Source organism: Mus caroli, unplaced genomic scaffold, assembly GCF_978045245.1.
Source record: "Mus caroli unplaced genomic scaffold, Mus_caroli_1 scaffold_15, whole genome shotgun sequence".
Classification (NCBI taxonomy): Eukaryota; Metazoa; Chordata; class Mammalia; order Rodentia; family Muridae; genus Mus; species Mus caroli.
Genome location: NW_028227270.1, coordinates 8,933,751 through 8,959,451, shown reverse-complemented (window position 1 = coordinate 8,959,451; position 25,701 = coordinate 8,933,751). Strand labels below are relative to the sequence as shown.

The 25,701-nt window shown below is 43.5% G+C and overlaps 1 protein-coding gene across 3 annotated transcripts in view; it reads left to right on the top strand.

Moving 5' to 3' along the window:
- Positions 1-24,232, top strand: part of Il6st (interleukin 6 cytokine family signal transducer) — a 42,456-nt gene extending 18,224 nt beyond the window's left edge. For all 3 annotated transcript variants that reach the window (XM_021180029.3, XM_029468221.2, XM_029468220.2), the window contains 12 exons: positions 5,227-5,387; positions 6,021-6,175; positions 7,943-8,102; positions 11,012-11,094; positions 12,080-12,290; positions 12,689-12,871; positions 14,773-14,874; positions 15,218-15,364; positions 15,998-16,138; positions 18,563-18,659; positions 20,193-20,274; positions 21,107-24,232. In XM_021180029.3, coding sequence (XP_021035688.1) covers positions 5,227-5,387; positions 6,021-6,175; positions 7,943-8,102; positions 11,012-11,094; positions 12,080-12,290; positions 12,689-12,871; positions 14,773-14,874; positions 15,218-15,364; positions 15,998-16,138; positions 18,563-18,659; positions 20,193-20,274; positions 21,107-21,847 — 2,263 coding nt within the window. In that variant the 3' untranslated portion in view covers positions 21,848-24,232. The remainder of the gene's footprint in view (positions 1-5,226; positions 5,388-6,020; positions 6,176-7,942; positions 8,103-11,011; positions 11,095-12,079; positions 12,291-12,688; positions 12,872-14,772; positions 14,875-15,217; positions 15,365-15,997; positions 16,139-18,562; positions 18,660-20,192; positions 20,275-21,106) is intronic.
- The last annotated feature ends 1,469 nt before the right edge of the window (positions 24,233-25,701 follow it).

The window sequence follows — 25,701 nt, the reverse complement described above, 5'->3', positions numbered from 1 at the left end:
TTCCTCCACTAACATTGTTATCCTTTCTTTTTTTTTTTTTTTTTTTTTTTTTGTCCCTAGGGTTAAGTGGCAGGTTGGGGAGGTGGTTGTCATAGGGTGCTCAGTGCACAAGCATGGGCTTTTACCTCAGACCTCTAAAACCCACACATCAGATGACATGGCGCCATTCTGTGATCCCAGCTCTGAGGAGAGAGAGAAACACGGAGACAGGTGGCAGCTCACTGGCTGGCCAGCCTAGGTCACTGAGCTTCAGAGTCCGAGTGACCCTGTCTTTGGGCTGGGATCAAGGAAGACAGCAGACATGAACTGCTGGCCCGCTCACGCACACACTGCACCTTGGTCTCTAGTATTGCCAGCCTCATCCATTCTTACACATTTATTTCTTGATGCACACACAAGCTGGGAGAGTAGTGGAGCCTGTGCATGCCTGCCGCCCAGACTCTAGAGTTCATTGTGAGGTTTGCTTTGCCACATCCATGTGCAGTCTCCAGAGTGAGCTGTAGGGTTAGGAATACTTACAATTTGACACCAGTGTTTACGAGGTTAGCATGAATATTTAAATGTACTGAACTTTGTTTGTAGTGAGAGCACAGATCTAAGGTGTCGGCAGCGCAGGAGTTTTGACAAGGGCATAACCCTGTAGAACTCATGTGTTCCCTGAAGTCTTCTCAGTCCATCCTGGTCCCACCCCTGTGAGACAGCTGCTGAGGTTGGACCAGGTCACGTCCCAGCTGCTTCATTCTGACGTCTGAGCACCTGTCAGTGTTTCTTATTTATGGATCTCCTTTGTTTTGCTTATGTATTTTATTTTACAGTCCGTAGGATTAAAAGAAGTACATCCCAGACACTTTGCAGGTACTCTGCCTCGCAGGCATATCCTGAGTCTCAGGGTTACTTGACTGTCCTTACACACAAAATTATAAGGTGCATATTGAGTTTACATTGATATTTTCAACTTTGAAAGGGGACTACAGTGCATTTTTAAAAATATATAATCCATCAAGCAGCTACATCCTCTTTTCTGTACCAAAATTCTACTTCCCAACAATATTAAAACGTATTTGCTACTGTCTTTTACAATAAACAAGAATGTAGTTTTAAACACAGTTCCAATATTATTGCTGGTGATAACATTTCTAAAAGCAGTTTTAAAATTGCTTTTCTCCACAAATATGTATGGTTGAATCATTGCTTTAAAACATTTGAAACGAGGGCTACAGAGATGATGTGGTTACGAGCCTGCCGCTCTCCCGGGGGATGAGTTTGCTTTATCTTTTTGTTTTTTTTAAAGGCTTATTTTATGTGACTGTTTTAAACTGAGGCATAACTTTGTGAATAGTGTAAGCTCTCTGTAGCTGACAAAACCAGCAAGTGGTTCTCCGGTTTGGCTGTAAAGGTTGAGGAAGTTTGGGGCCTTGATAGAACTCCTTCGCTGCCTCATCTCTCACCTAGCATGTACTGAATAGAGAAAAGACAATGCTGGTTTGGTAGGGATTCTGTTTCAAGAAGGAGAAAAACTACAATGAATCCTGTTAATCTGTTGTTTCAGTCTAAAAGTATCCAATTGACAATTCCAGAAACAAACAATTCCTGAGCCACTGCACTCTCTTCTGCATAGCTTAATGAGATTTCCGATCCTTCTCAGTCCCACTTTCCGTCCCATGGATAACTGCCTGTTCCCGCTTTCGGTCCCAGGTGACATGCCTGCCTGCCAGTTACCCAGAGCTCACCTTGTTTATTTGGTGGTGATGGCACAGTGCTTGTGTTTAAATAGAAAAGCCAGTTTTCCTTAACAGTAGTCCCAGAGCACAGCATTTATATAGTGGTTTATGCAAAGAGAAAATATATAGTGGTTTATGCAAAGAGAAAATATATAGTGTTTTATGCAAAGAAAGAGAAACTATATAGTAGTTTTCTTTAAGTGAAAGACAGTTCTTGAGCAAGGAGAGAAAATTTTAATCTATAGTAAGGACAAATTTACTGTTTGTGATATTAGGAAGAAGAAGAAGAAAACAGGGCTTTTCACCACTGTTACTACCACAGTAAAAGATATTACTCAGTTAAGATAGAAATCATTACATCTGTGGCTGGATGACATGAATAGAAATCACGCTCCATATGAGAGCAAGACAGTGGGCAGGAAGTACTGGGTCTGCAAGTGATTTCCCAAGGGAAGCATCACCAAGCCTCCAAGCAAGGGAGGGCTGTGCACATTCAGAAGAACCTCCTGCAGAGGTTTCTGTAGGTGAAGAGGAAGAAAGTGCTGGTACGTTTGCAGGTGTCCGGTAGAATATGCAGCCTCTAAAGTGTGGAGGTTTAACCAAAGCACAAATCCGATTTGCTCTGGTACTTTGTGGCCACAGTTCAAGCCATATGATGAAGCCTGGTATAGTGTACAAAGTGAAGCCCGACGTGCACATCCTCCAGTGTTGTGGAGTGGAGCTATAATGTGCAGGGGCTAGTCTTCCTGCCTGGGGAGGTTCTAGCCCTGCTTGATCCGACAAGTGGTACAGTCCTTGGAAGAATGAATTAAGAAGACTTAAAGTCTAACAGCAGATGGCGGCACATCCAACTGTTACCAAGGTGTCAAGTAGTGAATTGCCTCTTCATATGGCCTTGTCCCCCTAGCAGAGGCCACTTGGTATTGATTGTGTCAGTCAGCTCCTGATGGAGACCCTAGTTTGTACACATGCAGTGCTGTAGATGACCAGTGTTTCTAGGACAGTAACACTCATGGAGTTGCAGTGGGTGAATGCAAACTGGAAACGGCAGAAATTTATAGAGGGAGGCCATGTTGGGGTTTGGTCTTTAGCTATGTTTTGTAATACTAAATATTGGCCCCAGGGCCTGGTTGCTCCCAAGAACGAGAGAATCTGCACATACAAGGTGACCTTGCTCCTTAATTTTAAGCTATTGGTTAGATAAAGATGACGATAGCCAGTAGCTGGGAAGAAGAGATAGAGGCAGGGTTTGGTGCTCCTGGGCGTAGAGCCTAAGGAGAACCACAAGGAGCAGGAGAGGAAAGGGAGAGAAGAGAAGATGCCCTGGGGTAAGAATCTTCGAATTATGGCATTGAGAGCGGCCGATGGGAGCTAAGAGCAGCCCAAATGGAACGTAGCAAGTCATATTGTGGGGAGATTGTCAGGGAAGTAGACATACTAGCATAGAGGGTAGCTGTCTGCCCAACTTCAGTGTTCATTAAGGCTCATTATAAATGTCAATGTTGTATGTCTTTTTTTGTCTGGGAACTGAGTGATCAAAGGCAGACTAGAAGTCCCTAACTGAGATTAACTATTTCTACAGCAGGGTTGAGAATGCTTTCCAGAGGTTTACAGGGGAGACAGGAAATCCTTTGCGCTGCAGGTAAGTTGGTAGAGAATGATTTACTGACAGGTAGCGTGAGGCCCTTGAGGAATGCTAATGGTCCTCCTCATTGAGTCACCTACAGAAGATGAAGAGGAAACGGAGGGAGAACCAGCAGTGAACTAAGTTTGAGGCTGCAGAGTGAATACACAGACACTGAAGGACAAAAGTATGGCGTGTAGATAGACCTTGCAGAAGTACACGATCGAAGGCAAGCCTAGTCCTTGGAGTAACACACATAAAGGCATGCTTCTGCTCACCACAGATTACAGCTTTCTGAGCAATCTCCTGGTGAGCTAAAGACAAGCAAATTGCTATTACAGTAGTGTTCTAGAAGCTTGCCACAAGACACCTTAAACAATAAGATCACCGATCATGGACATCATTCATCTGCCACCCCGTGGCTGAAAAGATGGTTCTTATCTTAATCTGTGTTCTATTGCTGGGAGGAGACACCATGACCAAGGCAATTCTCAGAACATTTAAGTGGGGCTGGCTTACAGTTTTATGGGTGAGCCTACTATCATCATGGCAGGGAGCATGGTGAGAGGCAGGCAGGCTTGTTGCTAAAAAAAGTAGCTGAGAGTTCGACCTCTGGATCCACTGGCAGTAGGAAGAGACGAAGGGCCTGGCTTGGGCTTTTGAAAGCTCAAAGTCTACGCTCAGGGACATGCTCAGGGACACGTTGCTCTAACAACACCACACCTACTCCAATGAGGCCACAGACCAAATTCTCCTCAGGCAGCACCACTTGCTGCTGACTAGAGATTCAGTATGTGAGCCTGTGGGGCGTTCTCACTCAAACCACCCGTCTTAGGGTTTCTGTTGCTGTGAGCAGACAACATTTCATTGGGGCTGGCTTACAGTTTCAGAAGTTTAGTCCATTATCATGGTGGGAAGCATGGCAGCGTCTAGGCAGGCCTGGTGCTAGAATAGCTGAGAGTTCTACATCTTGTTCTGAAGGCAAACAGGAGAAAGGAGAAAGTTATTTAAGCCCATCCCCACAGTGACACACCTACTCCAACAATGCCACGCCCACTCTAACAAGGCTACACCTCCTAGTATTGCCACTCCCTGGGCCAAGCATATTCAAACCACCGCAGCTGTCTTTCTGGACCATTGTCAGGTCGTGTCCATCAGTGTCTCACAGGACTGATATCATTCACCTCAATTCAAATCGTCTTACACTATCAAAAGAAAAGTGAGTATTTAGGGAGAGATTGCATCCACTTCCCTGTTAGAGTTGTTCATGCTTAATTCGGATATTAAATACCATCATAGTGAAGTGTGGGTAGGAAAAACCATAGGATTCCGAAGGTTTGGTGTTACCAGAGTTTCAGGCATCTGCAGGGGATCCTGAAACCTGCCTTTTGTTTGTTTTATTTTGTTTTAGGTTTTTGGTTTTTGGTTTTTCGAGACAGGGTTTCTCTGTGTACCCATGGCTGTCCTGGAACTCTGTAGACCAGGCTGACCTCAAACTCAGAAATCTGCCTGCCTCTTCCTCCCAAGTGCTGGGATTAAAGGTGTGCGCCACCACTATCTGGCCTGAAACATGCCTTTATGGGTGAGTTAAGGCTGCTATTCTAAGACCACAAGGAAATAGATCATTTTTAGGGGAAGAATAATTAAGGACATAGCATAAAATTCTAAAATGAAGTTTTCTTAGATAAAAAATGTGGAAATAATATCATAGGTGTAGATCGAATACAATTTTTCAGATGTGTCATCTGTCTTTGGTTAGCAACACTTCATTGCAAAGGACAGTGCACCAATCTGGGTCATATCCAACCTTTCCCAGTCACTCTTTCACCTTTATATTTTCAATCTATTTTTAATGGCTGGTTCTTCCACTTTTATACTTAGGGCAACGGAGAAGTTTCCTGATTGTCAGTCAAAGCATGGCACTTCATGTATGGTCAGCTACATGCCCACCTATTATGTCAACATTGAAGTCTGGGTGGAAGCAGAGAATGCCCTTGGGAAGGTCTCCTCAGAGTCTATCAATTTTGACCCCGTGGATAAAGGTACTTAGAAGCCGGGATTTGAGACTTTATCAAACTTCTCTCTGACTTGTAAACTATTTTTCAGATTTCGATTAATGTAGAAATGTTTATTAGTACAGTGATTTTTTTATAAAGTCTTTTATAATGTTATTAAATGTAATGTGGAAACAGAAAACTAGCTGTAGTTGAGCTGTGCCCATGGCTGTGTTTAGTTTGCTTTTGGAATATTTTATCACTGCTGTTTGTCTCACGCAGCCCAGGCTGGCTTTAAATTAGCCGTGTGTCTAAGGCTAACTTTGAACCTGATCCACTTGCCTTCCCCACTTAGAATGTTACTCTTTCATTATACAATTTGCAGGACCGCATGCCACTGCGGTCACAGTGACTTCCTTGTTTTATTTTTATTTTCTTTTTAAAAAGTAATTTGCTATAACATTTCAGCATTTTTTAATATCAGCATCTGAAAATTAACAAATATGCTGAGCAGACTAGGAAACACGTCATTGAATCTTTCTCTGCTAGGGCAGAGCATCATTCTAGAGAGCTTGCCTTTGGTAAGAGCAGTCTTGTTAAACAGATGACCATGTGTTTGACTTGTGTATGGAACTATAAAAGTAAGGCGTAACTAACTTTAGGACTTGTTTTATTCTTCAGTGAAACCCACCCCACCATATAACTTATCAGTGACCAACTCGGAAGAATTATCCAGTATATTAAAGCTATCATGGGTCAGTTCAGGGCTGGGCGGTCTTTTAGATCTAAAGTCTGACATCCAATATAGGACCAAAGATGCCTCAACTTGGATCCAGGTAAATTGCACGTTGCTGTTATGCTAATAGTGTTGCTGCTTTCATTTGTGTGCTTGCTTGCTTTGTTTGTTTTGAGCACTAATATGAAGACTCGCCTGTTTTCTCAGTGTCTTAATGTGAAACATTTCATCTGACAGACAGACAAGCAGATAGAAGAACAGTGGCCTTTAGGAAATGAGGCAGGGTGATGGGAACAGGATTCAGGAACGGCGTGCAGGTGGAGAAACACGTAGTTCAGACAGCTTGGCCGCAGATTAGAAATGGGATTTTGTTGTCTTTTTTGGGGGGCTGGAGTAACAGATTTTTCTGGCCCCCAGCTCTTGATAGAGGACTTGCCAACTCTTAAAGTCCAGAATGGTTTAGTGGGGATTGCAAGCCGGGAAGGGGAGGTGGCAGGTCCTTGCTCTCACTGGAGGAGTGCTTGTAGCTGTCTTGGCGGCACCACATTGACTGCCTGTGAGATTTTGTGCTGCAATTCCATTTATAACTAATAGCCCACTTTTGTGTTTGTTGATTGATTGGTCCATTCATTTGTTTTACTACCATGGCTGCAGTTATGACCTTAGAGAGAGATTAATTAGCGCAGAACCTTCGTGCTCCTTTGTGATGCTCCTCTATTTACCGGCTCATAATACAATCACAAAAAGGAAAACAAAATTGGCTTCATGACTCAGACTGTAGAGAGAGGATGTGTATTTAAAGTTCTTCTAAGTATATTTTAATATCATAGAATCTTAACTTAATAAAAATGCCCCAAATTTAACATCTGTTTTGTATCCAGTATTGAAAGGTCAGAGTGGCAGAAAGGAGTAGTTATGTTGTGTGTGTCTTTGGTTTCCTCCCCACTCCCAGTTGAAGGCCAAGGCCATCGACTAGGCTAGCTTCTGCCTCGCCTCCTCCTCTCAACACTTACCTCATCCTGTGTGTACACATCACAGTATGTATATAGAAGTCACACAGCTTACGGAAGGCTGTGTGGGTTCCAGGCGTCCAGCTCAGGTGTACTCTCTGAGCCATGTTGCCAGTCCCTAGCTTCTATTTTCTTGTTCCCTCATTTATATACACCCCTTCCTTCTGCACACTGTGTCATGGTTTGCTGGCCTGGCTGATTCCACTGTAGACTTCCATTCTGTCTTGCACCCCATGAGCTGCTGGACAGAAGGAGCTTGGTGGGAAAGAAGAGGAATAGAATTGAGAACAACCCATTTATTTTCTTCTGTGCAGTAAGGTCGTGACCTCCCAGAATTGGTTTTTTTTTTTTTTTTTTCCCTTTGCACATAGAGTTAGTGGGTACAGTACAGTTCCTAGTGCACTAAGCATTTGGGATTCCAACATTTATTCTTGCCTGTTTCTTTTCACTAAGCCTCTGAAGTGTTTTGTTGTTGTTTGTGTGCTTGTTACATATCTGTGTTTAGCTGTTGGGTGGGTCTGGTTCTTTAAGACAGGCTCTCAACTTCAGATAGTGTTGCCTGGCTTAGAATGTGCCGCTTGCTCTATCTTCAGTAGTTGAGTCCTCTTGTCTGATACTACAAGTCATCGCTTTCTCGTTGAGACTCCTGAGTATTGCAGGTCTCATAGAAGAAGGAAAGACTAGGTGGGTGGAGCCTATAGATTATCATATTGTTACCGCCATGTCTTTTTCTCCAGTGGTTGAATTTATTGATCTTGCATTAAATTGATTTCTAAAACTTAATTGATTTCTGTACTCACTTTAGGAACCTTCTCTATCGGAGGTGTTAATGACATCACTCAATGCTTTATTCTTAGGTCCCTCTTGAAGATACAATGTCTCCTCGGACTTCCTTCACTGTGCAGGACCTCAAGCCTTTTACAGAATATGTGTTTAGGATCCGCTCCATTAAGGACAGTGGGAAAGGCTACTGGAGTGACTGGAGTGAGGAGGCTAGTGGGACCACATACGAAGACAGTAAGTAAAAGTGGTGAGGTGGGGGGAGGGGGAGGGAAGTGAAAGGCCGGCAGGCCGGGGAGGCGGAAGGAAGGCCGGCTGCGGATTATGTTGCCCTCACTGCTGTACATGTGATCATTTGGGCCAAGCTGTACTGTTGTATTATTTCACAAAACAACCTTGATATATATTATTGATAATATAAGTGTATTTGGTACCTAAATAGGTTATATTATAGTACAATGGAAAAGTATTTTTAAACGTCATTTAAAAAAACATTCGCTTAGCTTTGTTCAAGGAAGGTGGTCCCAAGATGCCCCTTACTAGAGAATTGTATCCTAACTCATTAAAATCCCACTGTCAGAGCTGGCTGTGGTGGTGCACGCCTTTAATCCCAGCATTGAGAAGGCAGAGGCAGGACGATCTCTGTGAGTTTGAGTTCCAGCCTAGCCATGGCTACAGAGTGAGAGCCTGTCACTCTGTAACATAGACAGTGTTATGTCTATGGGACAGAATTTTTTTTTTTTGTACTAGCATTTGATAAGCCCTTGGGAAGGCTGACCTGGGATTCGGGTTGGTTCGCTGTAAGTGCTTTTTTTCATCATTGATGAAATTATAATTACACATACAGTGTGGATTATAAAAGCTCAGAACAGTGTGGGGTCTAAAGAGGGTCTCTGGAGAGGGACTCGGTGAGCCAGAGATCTTGCTCTTCCGAGGCCTGGAGTTCAATTCCAGGTCAGAGGATCTGACAGTCTCTTCTGACCTCCACGGGTACTACATATGTACAGTGCATAGACATATGCAGGTAAGACACTCACATATACAAATGAATATATATGGAAAAGTTAGACTCCTCCCAAAGCTGCTAGCATTTCTGATCTCATCTTTTGCTGTGGACTCCTCTCTTTGGACCTTTTCCTACCATAGTCTCATAGCAGCAGCCTTAACTTCCAGACCCCGTGCTTTCAACCATCTTGCTAGAGGTTTAGGTCACTGAACTAAAAATGTCAAAGGCAGCAATGTCCCTCCTCTGTAAGGCTTTTCGAGCTCCCATGAGCACTGTAGAAAGCAGTCTTACTATGGCCAATTTGAGAATGCTCAGTCCGATAACTAGGCTTCTTTGGTTTAAGGAGGGATATTTTGTTTTTGTGGGGGAGGGGAAGGATGAGGACTTTGTACTTTGTTAACCCAGGCTGGCCTTGGACTCTCAGCAGTCCTTCTGTTTCCACATACCAAGTGTTAGGATTGTTGATGGGGAATTCTTAAAGTGGGTTTTCAGAGGTTTATGGGTCCATTTGTACAAGTTCATGAAACACCTCAGAATGGAGGCAAAATGTGGTTAAGTGTGCATTCAGCACTCTCTAGAGCCACCTTAAAAGCCATTAGATGAAGCATTTCTTTAGCCTACAGTATGAAGCTTCTAGATGCTGCTCATGTTAAGAGGTGACTCTGGTTCACATTCTGTGTACTTCTATATTCTTTATGCCATCTGAGTGCAGTCCCATGGTAGTACAGTGTGTGAGATCTCAGTGTCTGGTACCAGCAGCTTTTCAAACAGCTTCCTGCCAGCCTGCCTGTCTGCCTACTCTCTCCCTGCGTTTGTAACGTTCTCACAAGCGACACAAAGCTGTGTGGGTTTCATTCAAATACTGTTTGTTTTAGTAAGTACAATATTTGTAGGTATTCTTAACAAAGATCTGGAAAGTCAGAACTTATAGAAATTTTGTTTTGTTGTTTGAAATGGGCTCTCCAGTAGCCCACATTCAAACGCACTAAGTAGCCATGGCTGGTCATAATCTTCTACCTCCACATCTCCAGTGCTAAGGTAATGAGGCCCCATGCTTACCATCCTCCTAGAAGAATGCTTTGATGCAGTTACAGAGCTCATGTCTTAGCTTCAGCTCTGCTGGCCTTGTTTGTAGTTACTTACAATCTCAAAATAGTAAATGAAAAATTTCAGAAATAAACAACCTAACAATCTATAACTTTTAAGTTACTTCATTATATTTTTATTATCCATTATTTAATATCATCCATTGTTGTTAGTTTATTACTGTACCTAATTTACAAGTTAAACTCTAGCATGGGTAATGTTTGCAGGAAAAGCAATGCATATGAAATGTTCATTACTCTTCAGAGTTCCTGGTGTCCACGTGGCCTCTTAGAACACATGCCATGCAGATTGTAGGGGCTGCTACATCAGTGCGTGTGACTGGATCCTTGTGCTCAGTCAGAACTGTCTTTTTATAGTATGACCATACGGCTAGAGACCAGACATACACCAACATTTCATCTTTTTCCAATTTCATCTTTAGCAAAAAGTAATACAAATAACTTGGTTTTGTTTTTTTTTTATCACTGTTGGAAGAAAAACTTTATTTTTAAGACTTTGTTCTTCCTTGTCCACTGTACTACATGAACACACACACACAGAGTGGTGCTTTTTTTGTCTATTTGTAGGAGTATTATACATCTCTAAAAAATTTAATTATAATCTATAATCAAGCACCATGGCACAGGCCTGTAGTCCCAACTGCAGAAAGCCAAGGCAGGAGAATCATTTGAGCCTAGAAGTTCCAATCTACTGTGGGTAATATAGCAAAACACTATGTTTTTATTTATTTATTTATTTATTTATTTATTTATTTATTTATTTATTTATTTATGAATGAGTGTGTGTGTGTGTGTGTGTGTGTGTGTGTGTGTGTGTGTATGTGAGATGGTGATGTAAATTCTCAGCTGTCACCCTGACTAATGACAGTCATTGTACACAGTACATTGTACTGTTGTGGGCCTGTTCTTGTAAAGAGGAATGCTGTGTGACTGAAGGGCCACAGATCCTTAAGAACAGAAAGAATTACTTCAGGATTTTACAGCACTGTTAAGATAAAAAGCACTTTGTTTTATGAAGGTTGTGTTTTCTTTAGGACCATCCAAACCACCAAGTTTCTGGTATAAGATAAATCCATCCCATGGGCAGGAGTATAGATCTGCACGGCTCATATGGAAGGTAAAAGAAAGATATCTCATACAAATGTACTTAAATGGTATTTTAAGTCTAACTTTTTAACACTAAAGTTTTATTCATCATTATTTCCTCCAGACATTTAATAATGTTAGTGTATAAAAACACAAAGCCTTATATAGCTACTGAAAAAGCCAACCAAGTTTATGAACTCAGCCAATCCGTCATTTTGGATTTAGCACAGTTCATAGAAGGGTAACCTCTATAAAAACAAGACCGTGTTCTAAATGTCTCTGAACTCGCTAGGGAGCTGCCTAGGAAACTGAGAGGCTTAGAGAGAGTAGAATGTGGGCTGGGGAGGCCACACCTGTACCTCACACTGTAAAGATAGAGAGAAGAAGATGCCGAGACACAAATGATGGAGACCAACACCTCAGCTTGCAGAGCATTGCAGTGACAGAGGCTAGACCACACTACAGAGCATTGCAGAGACAGAGGCTAGACCACACTGCAGAGCATTGCAGAGACAGAGGCTAGACCACACTGTAGAGCATTGCAGAGACAGAGCATTGCAGAGACAGAGGCTAGACCACACTACAGAGCATTGCAGAGACAGAGCAGAGGCTAGACCACACTGCAGGCCTGGTTCAGTTGAGGCTTTTTTTCTTATTTTATTTATTTGTTTGTTTTTATTCTTTCTTAGTGAGTAGTACTAAATTCAGAATGAGCTCAGATTGAAGAGGCAGCTCGGCTGTTAGGAGCCCCAGCTGCTCTTCCAGAGTATCCAGGTTTGGTTCTTAGCACCCACATGGCAGCCTGCAGCTGTCTGTGGGGATCTAGCACATTCTTCTGACCTCCAGGCAGGCACACAATACAGGAACAGACATGCAGCTAAAACATTAATATAAAAGAGTTTGCCTTTTCCTTCCAATTAAATATTTACAGGTTTGACATACTGGCAGGATCTGTGGACATGAGAAGTTGATTATTCAAGATTCATGAAATAATTTTTGGTAAACATTTATTATAGGCATTGCCTCTTTCTGAAGCCAATGGGAAAATCCTGGATTATGAAGTGATTCTTACTCAGTCAAAGTCAATTTCACAAACGTACATAGTCACCGGCACAGAGCTGACAGTGAATCTCACCAATAACCGCTATGTAGCATCTCTAGCAGCAAGAAATAAGGTGGGCAAATCAGCTGCAGCTGTCCTCACCATCCCCAGCCCCCACGTCACAGGTGCGTACTGGTAAGGTGGAGCGCTGGCATGGATGCCAGGGTTAAGGGTGGACAGTGTCCTGGGGTGGTAGATAAGCTGCTGTCTGCTGGCAGGGACGTCATGACTGCAGTCCTCAGGAGACGCCTCGGCCCTGTGCAGTTCGTTTGAACTTTGCAGCTATCTTACTAATTCCTTTAAGTACTTCCTGATAATTTGTTTTTTAAATACTATTTCAAGGTTCTAGGAATTTTCTTTGCATGTGACATAATTTTATTATTTATCTAATTTATCTAGCTGTTAAGGACAAAGACACAGTTATGAACTTAAATACATAAAACCTTTGGATGTGGCTGTAAAATATTGAGACATCAGATTTGTCAGTGTTGACTGATTTTTATCCACATTATTTTTTTTAAAGCTTCTCATCCTGTAGTGAATCTTAAAGCATTTCCAAAAGATAACCTGCTCTGGGTGGAATGGACGCCTCCACCTAAACCCGTGAGCAAGTACATCCTAGAGTGGTGTGTGTTGTCAGAGAACGCACCCTGTGTCGAAGACTGGCAGCAGGAAGACGCTACGGTGAATCGGACCCACTTGAGAGGTACACCTACTAAGCGCTTAAGTAGCCAGTGTTTGTCTGCCCCCAGGAGACAGTGTCCTCCCCAGGCTGTTTGTCTCTGTCTTCTGTTGTCTGGGTTATTGTGAGTCACTGAGAAGACCCGCAGCCTCACTGTGACTAGATGTGTGACTTAAGTAACACTTTAACTCTTAAGTCTCTGAACCACGGGGTCTCTGTATGGAGAGAAGGGCCAGGACTTTTCTAAAAAACTAAAATACAAACAAAAACCCCTGGATTAACTTTATTAACAGAAGGACCCTTACAGAACTGTACAGAGAATCTAGTTCAGCCTTTACTACCAGTTAGTTGCTTGTTACTTGTGCTCAACTCAGTTAACTCTCTCGTTACCCAGATGTAAATTAGTTCCCGAGTTTAACCTCACAGGGCTGTTGAGTGCTGGCAGCCCAGCCAGAACCCAGGTTCGTCCTAACACAGAGTGGTGATAATAGCTGCTAATGGTGCTACACTGCGTGGCTGTAAAGTCATTTAATAGCATTTAAGAAAACAAAGCACTGCTCCATGTATGCTCTTTAATTCATAGAGAAGGGGAATCACTAGGGTTTGGCTGTGGGTAGAGAGCTCTTGCCAAGCTGCTGTTCAATCTTGATAAGCTTAGATGTCTCCTTTATTGACCTTACCAGATAAAAATCCTGGGCCCGGGGGCAGGCAGCCTACGAGGTTAAAATCTCAGAGACAAAGGTCTGAAGGCTCAGTACCCCGAAAGAGTCATTGTTAGAGCAGAATTTAGAATGGCTTACTTTTTTATCATAGATATCAAGAAAAGGTAAAATTGCTCTTTTTAGGAAGACAAAGGTGCATTTAATGTTATGAATGTAGTGAAGGAAATAGATTCCTTGAGAAGGTATATACAGAGAAAGAATGACCTTGTTGGTACATAGGATACATATCTTATAAAAGACCACTTTATTTCCTAAACCATGCTTCAGTTGTCTGATAAACGTCTTTGATAATTTGGAAGGATTAGAAATAAAGAAAGTACTGTATTTAAGATTTTTTTCTTTTAGAATTGAGTGGGAAGCAGCCCAACTCATTTTTTTTTCCAGCTGCTCTCACCAACACAGCTGTGCATCAGTGCTCCGCCCTTGATCTCACTGTTGGACCTTGGCGGGCCCCAAATTAGCTAAAATACTGGCCTAGGGTCTTCACTGCTGTGAGAGACACCATGACCGAGGCAACTCTTAGAGAGGAAACATTTAGTTGGGGCTGGCTTCCAGGTTCAGAGGTTCAGTCCATTGTCATTGTGGAGAAATGCAGGTAGGCATGGTGCTGGAGGAGCTGAGTGTTCAACATCTCGGTCTGCAGGCAGCAGAAAGAGACTTGAGTCCCACACTCAGCATGGCTCGAACATATGAGACCTCAAAGCCTGCTCCCACAGTGACACACTGCCTCCAACAAGGCCATGCCTTCTAATAGTGCCACTCTCTATGGGTCTGTGGGGGCCATTTTCTTTCAAACCACTACAAATAGCAAAGCTGTCCAAGAATACTCTGAAGTGTTTTATTAATCCTGAGCTTAAAGGCATTCACTATTTTTATGAGCAATATAAACACTTTTTATATACTTTCTGGTTCACTGTACTGACACTAAAAGTAGCCTTGTGTTTTTTTGTCACCTGGGTAGCCTTGAACTCAGGGTGTAGCCCAGACTAGCTTCCAGGTCACTGTGTTCCTCCCACTTCAGCTGTCTGAATGGTAGGATTACACAGCCAACATTTTACTATAGTAAGTTTATGTTTGGTATATAAAAGATTCCTTTATATATAAAACTGCAGTGTTTAGAAGAAAGTAAAACCAAATGGTCATATAATAATAAGGTAAAAATCTCACCTGAGGGAACTGCTTTCTCTGCTATTCTTGTTGTAGGAAGCCTCCTGGAGAGCAAGTGCTATCTAATCACAGTAACCCCCGTATTCACCACGGGGCCCGGAAGCTCTGAGGCCTTGAAGGCGTACCTCAAACAAGCAGGTAGGTCCATCCTTGCTTGCATGGAAAAATGCTTTTAACGTTTCCTAAAACATTTGATCACTTTTAAATAAGAATCCTCTATGTGCAGTGGTGGCGGATGCCTTTAATCCCAGGGCTGGGTTGCAGTTACAGGTGGATCTAAGTGAGTTCCAGGCCAGCCTGGTCTACAGAGTGCATTCCAGAAGAGCCAGGGTTACACAGAGAAACCCTTGTCTTGAAAACAAAACCAACAAAAAAGCATCCTCATTATGTTCAATAATTCTGCCATGAGGACCCTTTACTGACTAGTGTTGATTCCTAAACACACACTTTTCAGTTCACAAATGCACTTACTCTCTTACAGCTCCTACTAGAGGACCGACTGTTCGGACAAAGAAAGTGGGGAAGAATGAGGCTGTCCTAGAGTGGGACCAGCTTCCTGTAGATGAGCAGAACGGGTTCATTAGAAACTACTCCATATCGTACAGAACCAGCCTTGGAAAGGAAACGGGTAATAAAGCTGTAGCAACTACCAAGAATGCCTTACTAAAGCTTTTCCTTAAGTGTTTAAATCCTTGCCTCTCACGTAATGTGTTTGATAGTACAGAGCATCCTTAGCAGATATCTGCAAAGGTCTCATGTGCTTATGGCGGTATTTTTTTAAAATATTGTATTGTAGGTGTCTTAGTTTTACTTAGGTTTTACTGCTGTGAACAGACACCATGACCAAGACAACTCTTAAAAGGACAATGTTTAATTGGGGCTGGCTTACAGGTTCAGAGGTTCAGTCCATTGTCATCAAGGTGGGAGCAGGGCAGCATCCAGGCAGGCATGGTGCAGGAGGAGCTGAGAGTTCTACATCTTCATCTGAATGCCCCTAAGAGAATACTGGCTTCCAGGCAGCTAGGATGAGGGTCTTAAAGCCCATGCCCACAATAATACACCTACTCCAACAAGATCACACCTCCTAATAGTGCCACTCCTTGGGCCAAGCATATACAAACCATCACTAGTAGTTTTATCCTAAATATTTTTTTTGGTTATAAATGCTTGCTGGAAAAGTATTTTTAATACTTCACAATGCCAAATATAGGACAGATAAGTCAAATACTTTGGGTAAAAGAACTGCTGTTTCTCCTTCCAGTTGTGCATGTGGATTCTTCTCACACGGAGTACACGCTGTCCTCTTTGAGTAGTGATACGTTGTACATGGTCCGAATGGCCGCGTACACAGATGAAGGTGGGAAAGACGGGCCGGAATTCACGTTTACAACACCAAAGTTCGGTAAGAAATCAGGAAGCTTTATGTTGGAAGTTTAATTTGATTAGAGATGGATTTACTGAGCTAACCTGCTCTTTTCAAGTACCCTGGGGATGGAGGCAGCTCAGAGGCAGAGCACTTACCAGCATCAAAGCCATGGGTTGAGCCTCAGCTTGGCTAGGGGTGGGTAGCTGGCTAATGGGGTGTGTACTGTAGGGTGTGGACGGACACTTGCTTATCCCGTACAGGTTGCTGATGTATGTGAGCTCCTCGCCTTTTGGCTCCTGCTTACCTTGGTGGCTGATTCACCTGCACATCAGATCCCAGAGCCTATGACCTCCCTTCATGGGTTCCTGGTTTTTCAGAGTGGATTGTGTAGGTCTCCATCTTTGACAGGTTGCTTGAGAAACTAGTCTGGCTCATTCACTTTGCTGCTGAAATCAGTTCCTGGCCCTACCACTCCTGAGGACGCTTCCCAGTGTACAGATGTACATGATGACTGTGCACTGAGAAAGACAGGCCAAGGTGGAGGGAGCCATGACCTAGCCAGTGCTGAAGCTGAGCTTCACCTTCTTGCTACTCTTCAGCATAAGGTGTGCTGGCCCGCTGGGGCTGGGCCTTACAGCCCTGCCTGCGTTCTCCTGCTCGCAGTGTTGTACTTTTACATGTCTGGATTCTGCAGAGCTCCATTACTGGCCCGCTCTCCTTATGTGCCTTATGTCCCGCTATTTAGACTTCTTACCCGGCTTTAGCTTTCCCCTCTTTACTGCTACAGCCCTCCAGCTAGTCTCAGAAACCAGATAGTTACTTGTAACTGCAACAAGTGTCTTTGTATTTTTCCCTTGCAAAATGGAAGCGGGCGGGGGTTGCTTCTACCTCCTTCCCCTTTGGAATAAGCTTGCCTTTGGCCTCAGGCTTCCCACTCCCTCTGCCCAGTCTTTCTAAGGGCACAGTCATCATTTACATCATTTACATCATTTACACAAGACGGTCATCTTGGTGGCAGCTCTGTAGCCTCTGACAACTTACTGTACACGCTTTTTTGAATCATTATAGATTTTTTTTATTTAATTGAAACTATTTGTAATTCCCCAAATGCACCAGGGTTTTGTTCTATAGTAATGTCCATGTTCATTGTTGAATGTAAAGATAATATAAGAATGCAATTTCAGGGCTAGAGAGATGGCTCAGTGGTTAAGGGCACTGACTGCTCTCCCAGAGGTCCTGAGTTCCATTCCCAGCAACCACATGGTGGCTCACAACCATCTGTAATGAGATCTGATGCCCTCTTCTGGTGTGTCTGAAGAGAGCAACACGATACTCATACATTAAATGAATAAATAAATCTTTTTTTGTTGTTTGTTTGTTTTGTTTTTCGAGACAGGGTTTCTCTGTGTAGCCCTGGCTGTCCTGGAACTCACTCTGTAGACCAGACTGGCCTCGAACTCAGAAATCTGCCTGCCTCTGCCTCCCAAGTGCTGGGATCAAAGGAGTGCGCCACCATGCCCGGCAAATCTTTTTTTTTTTTTTTTTTTTTTTTTTTAAAGAATGTGATTACATAAAATCCTTATCTTTCCTACAAGGGAAAATCAATGTACTTTCTGGAACGAGAGCCCACGTGATGACATGCTAATAGATCTGGAGCAAACACTGAAAAAAGATAGTAAAACTTTAGAAGTGTTTTCCTAGTTATAAAAGTCCTATTTACTGTAAAGAGGAATGTAAATTTGTTCAAATTCCATACTCAAATATAATCTAGCAATATCTCTTTGTCTGTTTGCATGTTTAAAATGGGTCAGTAACACTAAAACTACTTTACAGTTTGACTTGTTACTGTTGTTGTTGTTGTTACCGATGTGCGGTTTCCATTCTAGCTTCCTCACGTGGCATGGGAGTCTTGCCCCAAGACTTAGCTCAGTTGAAGAAATACCACGAAAAGGAAATACACTAATTTAATCAGTAAACAGTGCAAGTCTACAGCCATCGGCAGAGGCCGCCTCGCCTTTAAAGGCGGCTTTGGACAAGAGAAAGCTGCGGTTACTGTGGCACGTAGGACAGAAGTCATCTCAGAGAGCACGCGTTGTTTTTTTGTTTTCTCTCCCTGCCAGTGTTTCTTATGTTTATTATACACCGAGGCTTGCAGTGTAAGGACAAATGTCTGGGATTGACCCAAGGACAGAGAAGAAGAAAAGCTACCTCAGAACCCGAGAGCCACCAGGGTGGGCAAAGGGAACGTATACTTTGTCAGTAGTCTGCAGCACAGGCACTTGGAAACAGACAGGAAAGCCTGACTGGGCTGCACAGTGAGTCTGAGCCTGCTGGGTGCATTGCAGGACACTGTCTACAGAAACAAGGAAATCAGGTGCTATCCAGTGAGGACTCCAATGCTTTTCCCTCTCTTTCCATGTACTAACAGTTATTTCTTATTATACCCTTTGCTTGTTTTAGCTCAAGGAGAAATAGAAGCCATAGTCGTGCCTGTGTGCTTAGCCTTCCTCCTGACAACCCTGCTGGGAGTCTTGTTCTGCTTTAACAAACGAGACCTGTAAGTTGCACCTTCCATGGTGGTATTCAACTGTTGTTACAGACGAGCTCTGGTTGTGCACAGTGCTTGCCCACGACCCCACACTCACCCCCACTTCTACCAAAGCACCCTTGTTTGGTTTTAGTCTGTCCTATCTCAACCTCTGCCTGATCACAGGTGTAGCTTTGTCTGATCTGGAACTTTACACTCATGGAATTAGGTGGCTTGCAGACCTGTCACACTTAGCAATGTTGGAGCTCATTCCTGCTGTTGCTTATGTTAATTTTTCCCCTTTGTGCTGCTGAAGCATGGTCTGCAGTGTGGGTGTATAAAAGAGTTTACAGGTTCCTAATTCTTGCCTGTTGTTTTATAAAACAGCTGTGAATATCCACGTTCCACATGCTATGGGTACATGGCTCTCAGATAATCATGTTAATTTTATCAGAAGCCACTGGAAACAGGCCCGTAGCTCCATGTCAGCATTCATATGACATGTGCAGGGCTCTAGGTTCCATTTCCAGACCCACAAGCAGAAAGATACAGTCCCAGGCTCCTCAGTGTCGCCGCCATCTTGCAAGTGTCCCTCCATCGTTAGCATTTGGCAGCGAGGCGTCATTCTGAGCCAAGTCTAGGATCCTGTTTTCATTTCCATCCTGACAACCAGTGCCTGTCTTCTGAGTTGCCCAGCTTGTTATGATTATCTATTCAGGCCCTTTGTCCAGCTTTAAATTGGAGTGGTTTTTCTTGTTTCTTGTTTCTTTTTTTTTTTTTTTGTGGTTTAATTTGGTTTTGGTTTTTTTCTTTTTCTTTTTCTTTGCTATTATTGAGTTGTAAATGTTCTTTTTGTTTGAAAACAAACATTTTTGTCAAATACATGTTTTGTAAATTTTGTCCCAGTTTCTGTATTTTGTTTCCTTAACTATCACTTTGGGGAAGCAGAAGTTTTTAATTCTGAAGTTCCCTTTCCCAGGCTTTTCCTCGGTTCTTGTATTTTGTACCCTGATTAAGAAATCTGTTTAACTCAGGGTTCTGTTTCCTTCTAGAAGTTTAGTAAATTTAGCTCTAGCATCTGTAATCCATTCTGAATTAATTTGGGGATATGATATAAGTCAGAATCGAGTTTCTGCCCCCACCAACCTCGTCCTTTTGATGTTGAAAATAACTTCTTTTCAAGTAAATGTTTGTCCCTGATAGTCTGTGTTTACTTCTAGGCTCTCATTTCTGTTCCCTTGAACTGTGTGTCTTCTTTTTTAATTTTTGATATTTTGAGATTGGGTTTTATATAGCCCATATTGGCCCTAAACACCTGTTCTTGCAGCTTCTGCCTCCTGAGTGTTGGTTTCAGCATGAGTGTGTTTCTGCCCTCACCTGGTGCATCAGTCAGCTCTGTGACGTCCTGTTCTTCTTTGGGAAAACACAAGTTTATCATATTTTACTCGGTGTCACTTAGTTACCACTTTCACGTAATTTTCAGACTGGGAACTATGCCTTGAAAGTTAAAGTCTTTGTATTGTTACGTGCATTCTACATATGCCTTGCTTCTTTTCCTTTCAGAATTAAAAAGCACATCTGGCCTAATGTTCCTGATCCTTCCAAGAGTCATATCGCCCAGTGGTCACCTCACACCCCCCCACGGGTAAGACCCTGTCTTCTTATTGTTTCTGATATACAGGCTGACTTACTAGGATTCACTGATAGAGTTTAACCAAAAGATATTTAGGCTGAGTGAAAAGAAAATAGGATTAACGGGCAGTTGTCAAAATCGTAAGTGAAGCTCTCCATTCTAGCACATGTCTGTCTGTCTGTCTGTCTGTCTGTTGTAGCTTGTTTGTGCAAACACTCCTCACACTGCTCAGTACACACAACAAGTACTTTTGCTGAAAATGGAAACTGAGGACCGGCTACACATGGGTCTGTGACTGGATGTTAAGTCCTGGCTAACGTCTGCCAGCCTCACCCCTGCAGATGAGTTCCGGAAACTGTACTAGGCACTTCATACTTAACAGACCCTAGAGGGAAAAGCCTTCTTATTACTCTAGTAATTAATCCTAAACTTAACAAATTATACCTGTAACCTCGTATAGTTTACAGAACCTCATTTATTCAAGTTTGAGTTTTTAATGTTTCCAAGGCTTTTTCTTATCTGTTTAATTCTAGGCTGCCTTCTGTAGCTATGAAATATTCAGTATTTATTACTATTTACAGCCTGCTTGCTTACAACAGTGTTAATTTGGAAACTGGAAATGCAGCCCGATCCAGACTTCTTGGTTTATTTTATTTATGTGCAGTTCAGCTGGTTACAGAGACTCTGAGATGGGTGATTCTTGCCCCTGAAAGTCCCTAAAAAGATTCAAAGATGCACTAACCCTTAAAAGTTAAAAGAGCTGTATTACGGGGCTCAGAGAGATGGCTCAGTGGTTTAAAAAGCTTGAATATGCCAGAGTGATCCTTTATTTTTCTCTTTCCAGCACAATTTTAACTCCAAAGATCAAATGTACTCAGATGGCAATTTCACTGATGTAAGCGTTGTGGAAATAGAAGCAAACAACAAGAAGCCTTGTCCAGATGACCTGAAGTCCGTGGACCTATTCAAGAAGGAGAAAGTGAGTACAGAAGGGCACAGCAGTGGCATCGGGGGCTCTTCATGCATGTCCTCCTCCAGGCCCAGCATCTCCAGCAATGAGGAGAATGAGTCTGCTCAGAGCACCGCCAGCACGGTGCAGTACTCCACTGTGGTGCACAGCGGCTACAGGCACCAGGTCCCGTCCGTGCAAGTGTTCTCAAGGTCTGAGTCCACCCAGCCCCTGCTAGACTCCGAGGAGCGGCCAGAAGACCTGCAGCTGGTAGATAGTGTAGACAGTGGGGATGAGATCTTGCCCAGGCAACAGTATTTCAAGCAGAACTGCAGTCAGCCTGAAGCCAGTCCAGAGATTTCACATTTTGAAAGGTCAAACCAGGTTTTGTCGGGCAATGAGGAGGATTTTGTCAGACTGAAGCAGCAGCAGGTTTCAGATCACATTTCTCAGCCCTATGGATCCGAGCAACGGAGGCTGTTTCAGGAAGGCTCTGCAGCGGATGCTCTTGGCCCAGGGGCTGATGGACAGATGGAGAGATTTGAATCTGTTGGAATGGAGACCACGATTGATGAAGAAATTCCCAAAAGTTACTTGCCACAGACTGTAAGACAAGGTGGCTACATGCCGCAGTGAAGGCCTGGCTCCTGAACTTCAGCAGGGACTGCAAAGTAAAGCTAAAGACACGTGACTTCAGATGAGAAACAATTTTCACTCCCTGAAGATAGGCTTTGCCTCTAAGGACAAAGTCACACCTGGGCCATCTCCATTCCAGAGTATGTGGAATCCCCTTCAAGCACTACATGAACTGACTTTATCCTCTAGAGCTGGAGGACTCTGCTCTTTAGAATGTTTGCACTGCCGAAAACAAAGTGTGTCTGAGTTTATAAAGCTGTTGGTTTGCTACATAGAAAACGGGGGATTTAAATGAGCCACGGTGTCATGACATCGTTCAGCTGGGCTGGTTTTGATGAGGCTGACCATCCAGATGCCAGCTCGAAGGCCAGCAGCATCATTTAAAAGTGCCCTGGGGCACAGTGTCCAGATTATGTCATCTAGAAAAAGAAAGAATAGAGGGGTGGTTCCTTTCTGGGTCTGTCAGTCAGAGAAGCATGGCCTGCTCCTTGCCGTTGTTATCGATGCTACCAGTTACTACTGAAGAAAAGGATAAACTTTAAAGAGGAGCAACCTAGAAGTACCCGTTTTCCTACAGTCACCCACAGCCTCCCGAGAATCTGCTTATTATTGAAAATGTCTTCCCTAGTCAATTTCATCCACCCTAGCTGAGTGGACCAGGCTGGCCTCAAACTCAGAGATCTGTCTGCCTCTGCCTCCAGAGTACTGGGATGAAAGGCATGCACCACCACTGCTCCACTTAAAAAGACTGCTGTTTTTAAAGACTTAAGTTGTTGACGTTTTTCTGAACACATATGAACACACCAGGGACAGATGATTCTGCAGACTGGTGAGGAAGCACCTTATCCAGAATGACTTCAACTTTACATTACTTTAATTGACTCCACCTTGTTTTTATTTTCAAGAATAGCAGGGTGTTTGTTGAAGGGTGGCATTTCCCAGAGCCTCATGCCGTCCCAGAACACACCCCCCCAACGATGTCAGCGGCCATCACAATGACAGAAGTCCTCCTACAGAGCTGAGGAAGCCGGAAGGGTCCTGCTAGTTTGCAGGGTGGGCTTTGAACCCACAGCCCTGTGCATGCTAGACATTCACTCTACCGCTGAGCTGCTCCTCCGCCCGGCTCATTATGTCATCTAGGCTCACGTGATCCTCCTGGCCCAGCTTCCTGACTGTCTGGGACTGTGGGTGTGTGCTGTCACACACCCAACCAGGTCTTTTTAATATCTGCCATTTATGAGGTAGAGTTTTTCACACGACTTAGGACTATCTTAAACCTATTCCTTCTAGTTGCTTTATTAAGGAATAGCCCAGGCATCCAGTGTTTAGCACTAAAGCCATTAATGTATTTGTGCCTAACTTTCCAGTGTGACATGGAGGTGGGGGCTAAAGGTAGACACTGGGCAGACAGGAATTGGCTGAGCACCGATAGAGGCTGATCAGTAAGTGTGCTCACAGGAAAAGGGTTAAAGGTTCAGAGCATGGGCACCTAGGTCATTTATAGCGGTTACCACACAGTGCCCGAGGAGGAGTTGATATGCACTTAGTTGGATTGAGTTTCACCTTTTACTCTCAGAAGGTTGTTTATATTCTACTTGCTGATGCGTTATCATTTATATTTTTATACTGGTAATCCTTTTCTGTGTTCTCTCACATGTATAATCCTCGTGAGACAGTACATGCTTTGCTCTGGTATATTCAGTTGGCAAAACCAGCCTGGAATTGCTAAAATGCCCGAAGTGAAGGGAGATGGTGAAAGTCGGGCACAGGAAGGCCAGGTCAGGGGCAGAGAGACCAGAATTCACACTACAAGGCTGGCACCATTGCCATTCAAGTTGGACGTCAAAGCCTGATCCCAGTCAGGACTGAGTTTTCTATGTATATATCTGCCAGGAAATTAACACTTGCTGAATTTCTCATCTTCTCACAGTAAGCAGTCTAGTTATGGGACTCTATCCATGTTCAGCTGTGACTTCCCTCATATCAGACAGTGGTGCTGTGAACGTTGCAGTGTGAAGTCTGTACTGGCTAGGGGCGGTAACCCAGTGTGAGTTCAGGCATGAACATGAGACCACTGAAGGAAGAGCCTCCTGGAAGCAAGTTGGCAAGCTAAATCCCAGACAGAAAGTGTCCCAGGGAGCCAGGGCCTCCACCAGCAGGGAAGGGGTGTGCTCACTGCAGGAATGTTCATTTAGAAGATGTATCATGGAGCACCTCCCTTTGCTCTAAGAGAAAAACCATCTTAAAATTCATCTTAAATACAGACTTCGCTCTAGCATGTTTTAGAGTAATCTGGATGCATGTACCTTGTATCTCAGTAGCAGAGAAACTAACCTGGCTTCTTTATGTGAAACCAGTGTAATAAAGCTGGTTCTGTCCCTGGTCTTCTATTCTTTCCTGTGTAGAAATGTAATTTAAGGCTCATCAGAGAAAAGCCTGGCTGTGGCCAGGACTCGTTCACTGCTTCTCATGCAGTTGCCTCCTGAGGACTCAAAGAAAAGGAAGGGTTAATGCTGAGTCGCTGTTACAAAACCTAGCGTTTCCATCTTTTCCTCACTCAGACATAAAATCTCAGTCCTTTGAAAAGCATGAGTCAGTACTCGGGGGCACAGAGAAGCAGAAGTAGGAAAAGTGCAGCCCCTGCCCCCTCGTTCTCCTGCCTACAGATCATTCCGTCTCTGCACAGTTCCTGAGCTGTGGTCATCAGCTCGGCCAGGATGGACGGTTTCTGGGGGGGGTTTGTTTGTTTGTTTTTGCTTGTTTGTGTTTTTGTTTTGTTTTGTTTTTCTGTTTGTGGTATTTTGTTTTTTTAAGACAGGATTTTTCTGTGTGGCCTTGGCTGTCCTGGATCCGCCTGCCTGCTGTGCCACCACTGTCTGGTGAGACTGTAGTTCTTATTGTGAACTTAAAGGGTTAAAGAGGTAGAAGGATTTACTGGACTGTAGTTTTTTATTTTTATTTTTTTTTCCTCAACCCTAATTGTAATAATGGTTCTTAAATGCTTTACCCTCCCTTGTAGCCCACCACCCACCAGAGGTAGTGGAAAAGAAGGGATATGGGGGAAGTGGACCTGTTTAAAAAATGGTTCTTTGGAGCAACTCCTGTGTGCACTGTCAGAAAATCAGCTGTTCAGTTGACAGGTCAGCAGTGGCAGCTCCATCCACTCTCAAACATATCAAGGCTACACCAGCAGTTCAGGTCCGTAGTAGTGTCAGGATAGCAGCAGCAGTGGTATAACCTAGCAGGAATGGCCAGGCCTCAGCACAAGTCAGCAGGAAGAACTAGAAGTTCTCAGCTGTGCCTCTCAGTGAAACGAAGATATGCAAGCCAGCCAAGGCCATCACCATCCGTTGAGTCCTGTATATACTCCATCCAAATATCAAGTGTCCTCGGGTCTGGGCTCACCGCGGGTCTTGTGTGTGAGTCTGTATCAGCTGACATCACTCTGCCAATCAGCCGGAGTCTGCGGAAGCCGCAAGCCACAAGCCACAAGCCACCAGAACGAAGTTTTTAGTGTTTCTCTCTATGGAGTCCCAACAACACCCAAGGCATGTCATTAACAAAGAACCCATCACCTGCCCGTTCACATGCCTTAGCAAAGCATCCTTTCACCCGTGTCCACTTGAGCGAAACGTTCCTTCTCGTGTCTGCTTTAGCAAAACATCCAACACAGCTGACTTTCCAAAGAACACTTAAGTTTCCATTTCATGGGACACTATCAAAGCTGTTAAAAGTAGGACTGCTAATTAGACATCACATACTATTTTTAAAGCTGTCTCTTTTTTTCTGCCCACATAATTAGTAAATTATGGCATAAATTTAGACCTAGTAATCATAGGATTCCTCATTGTTAT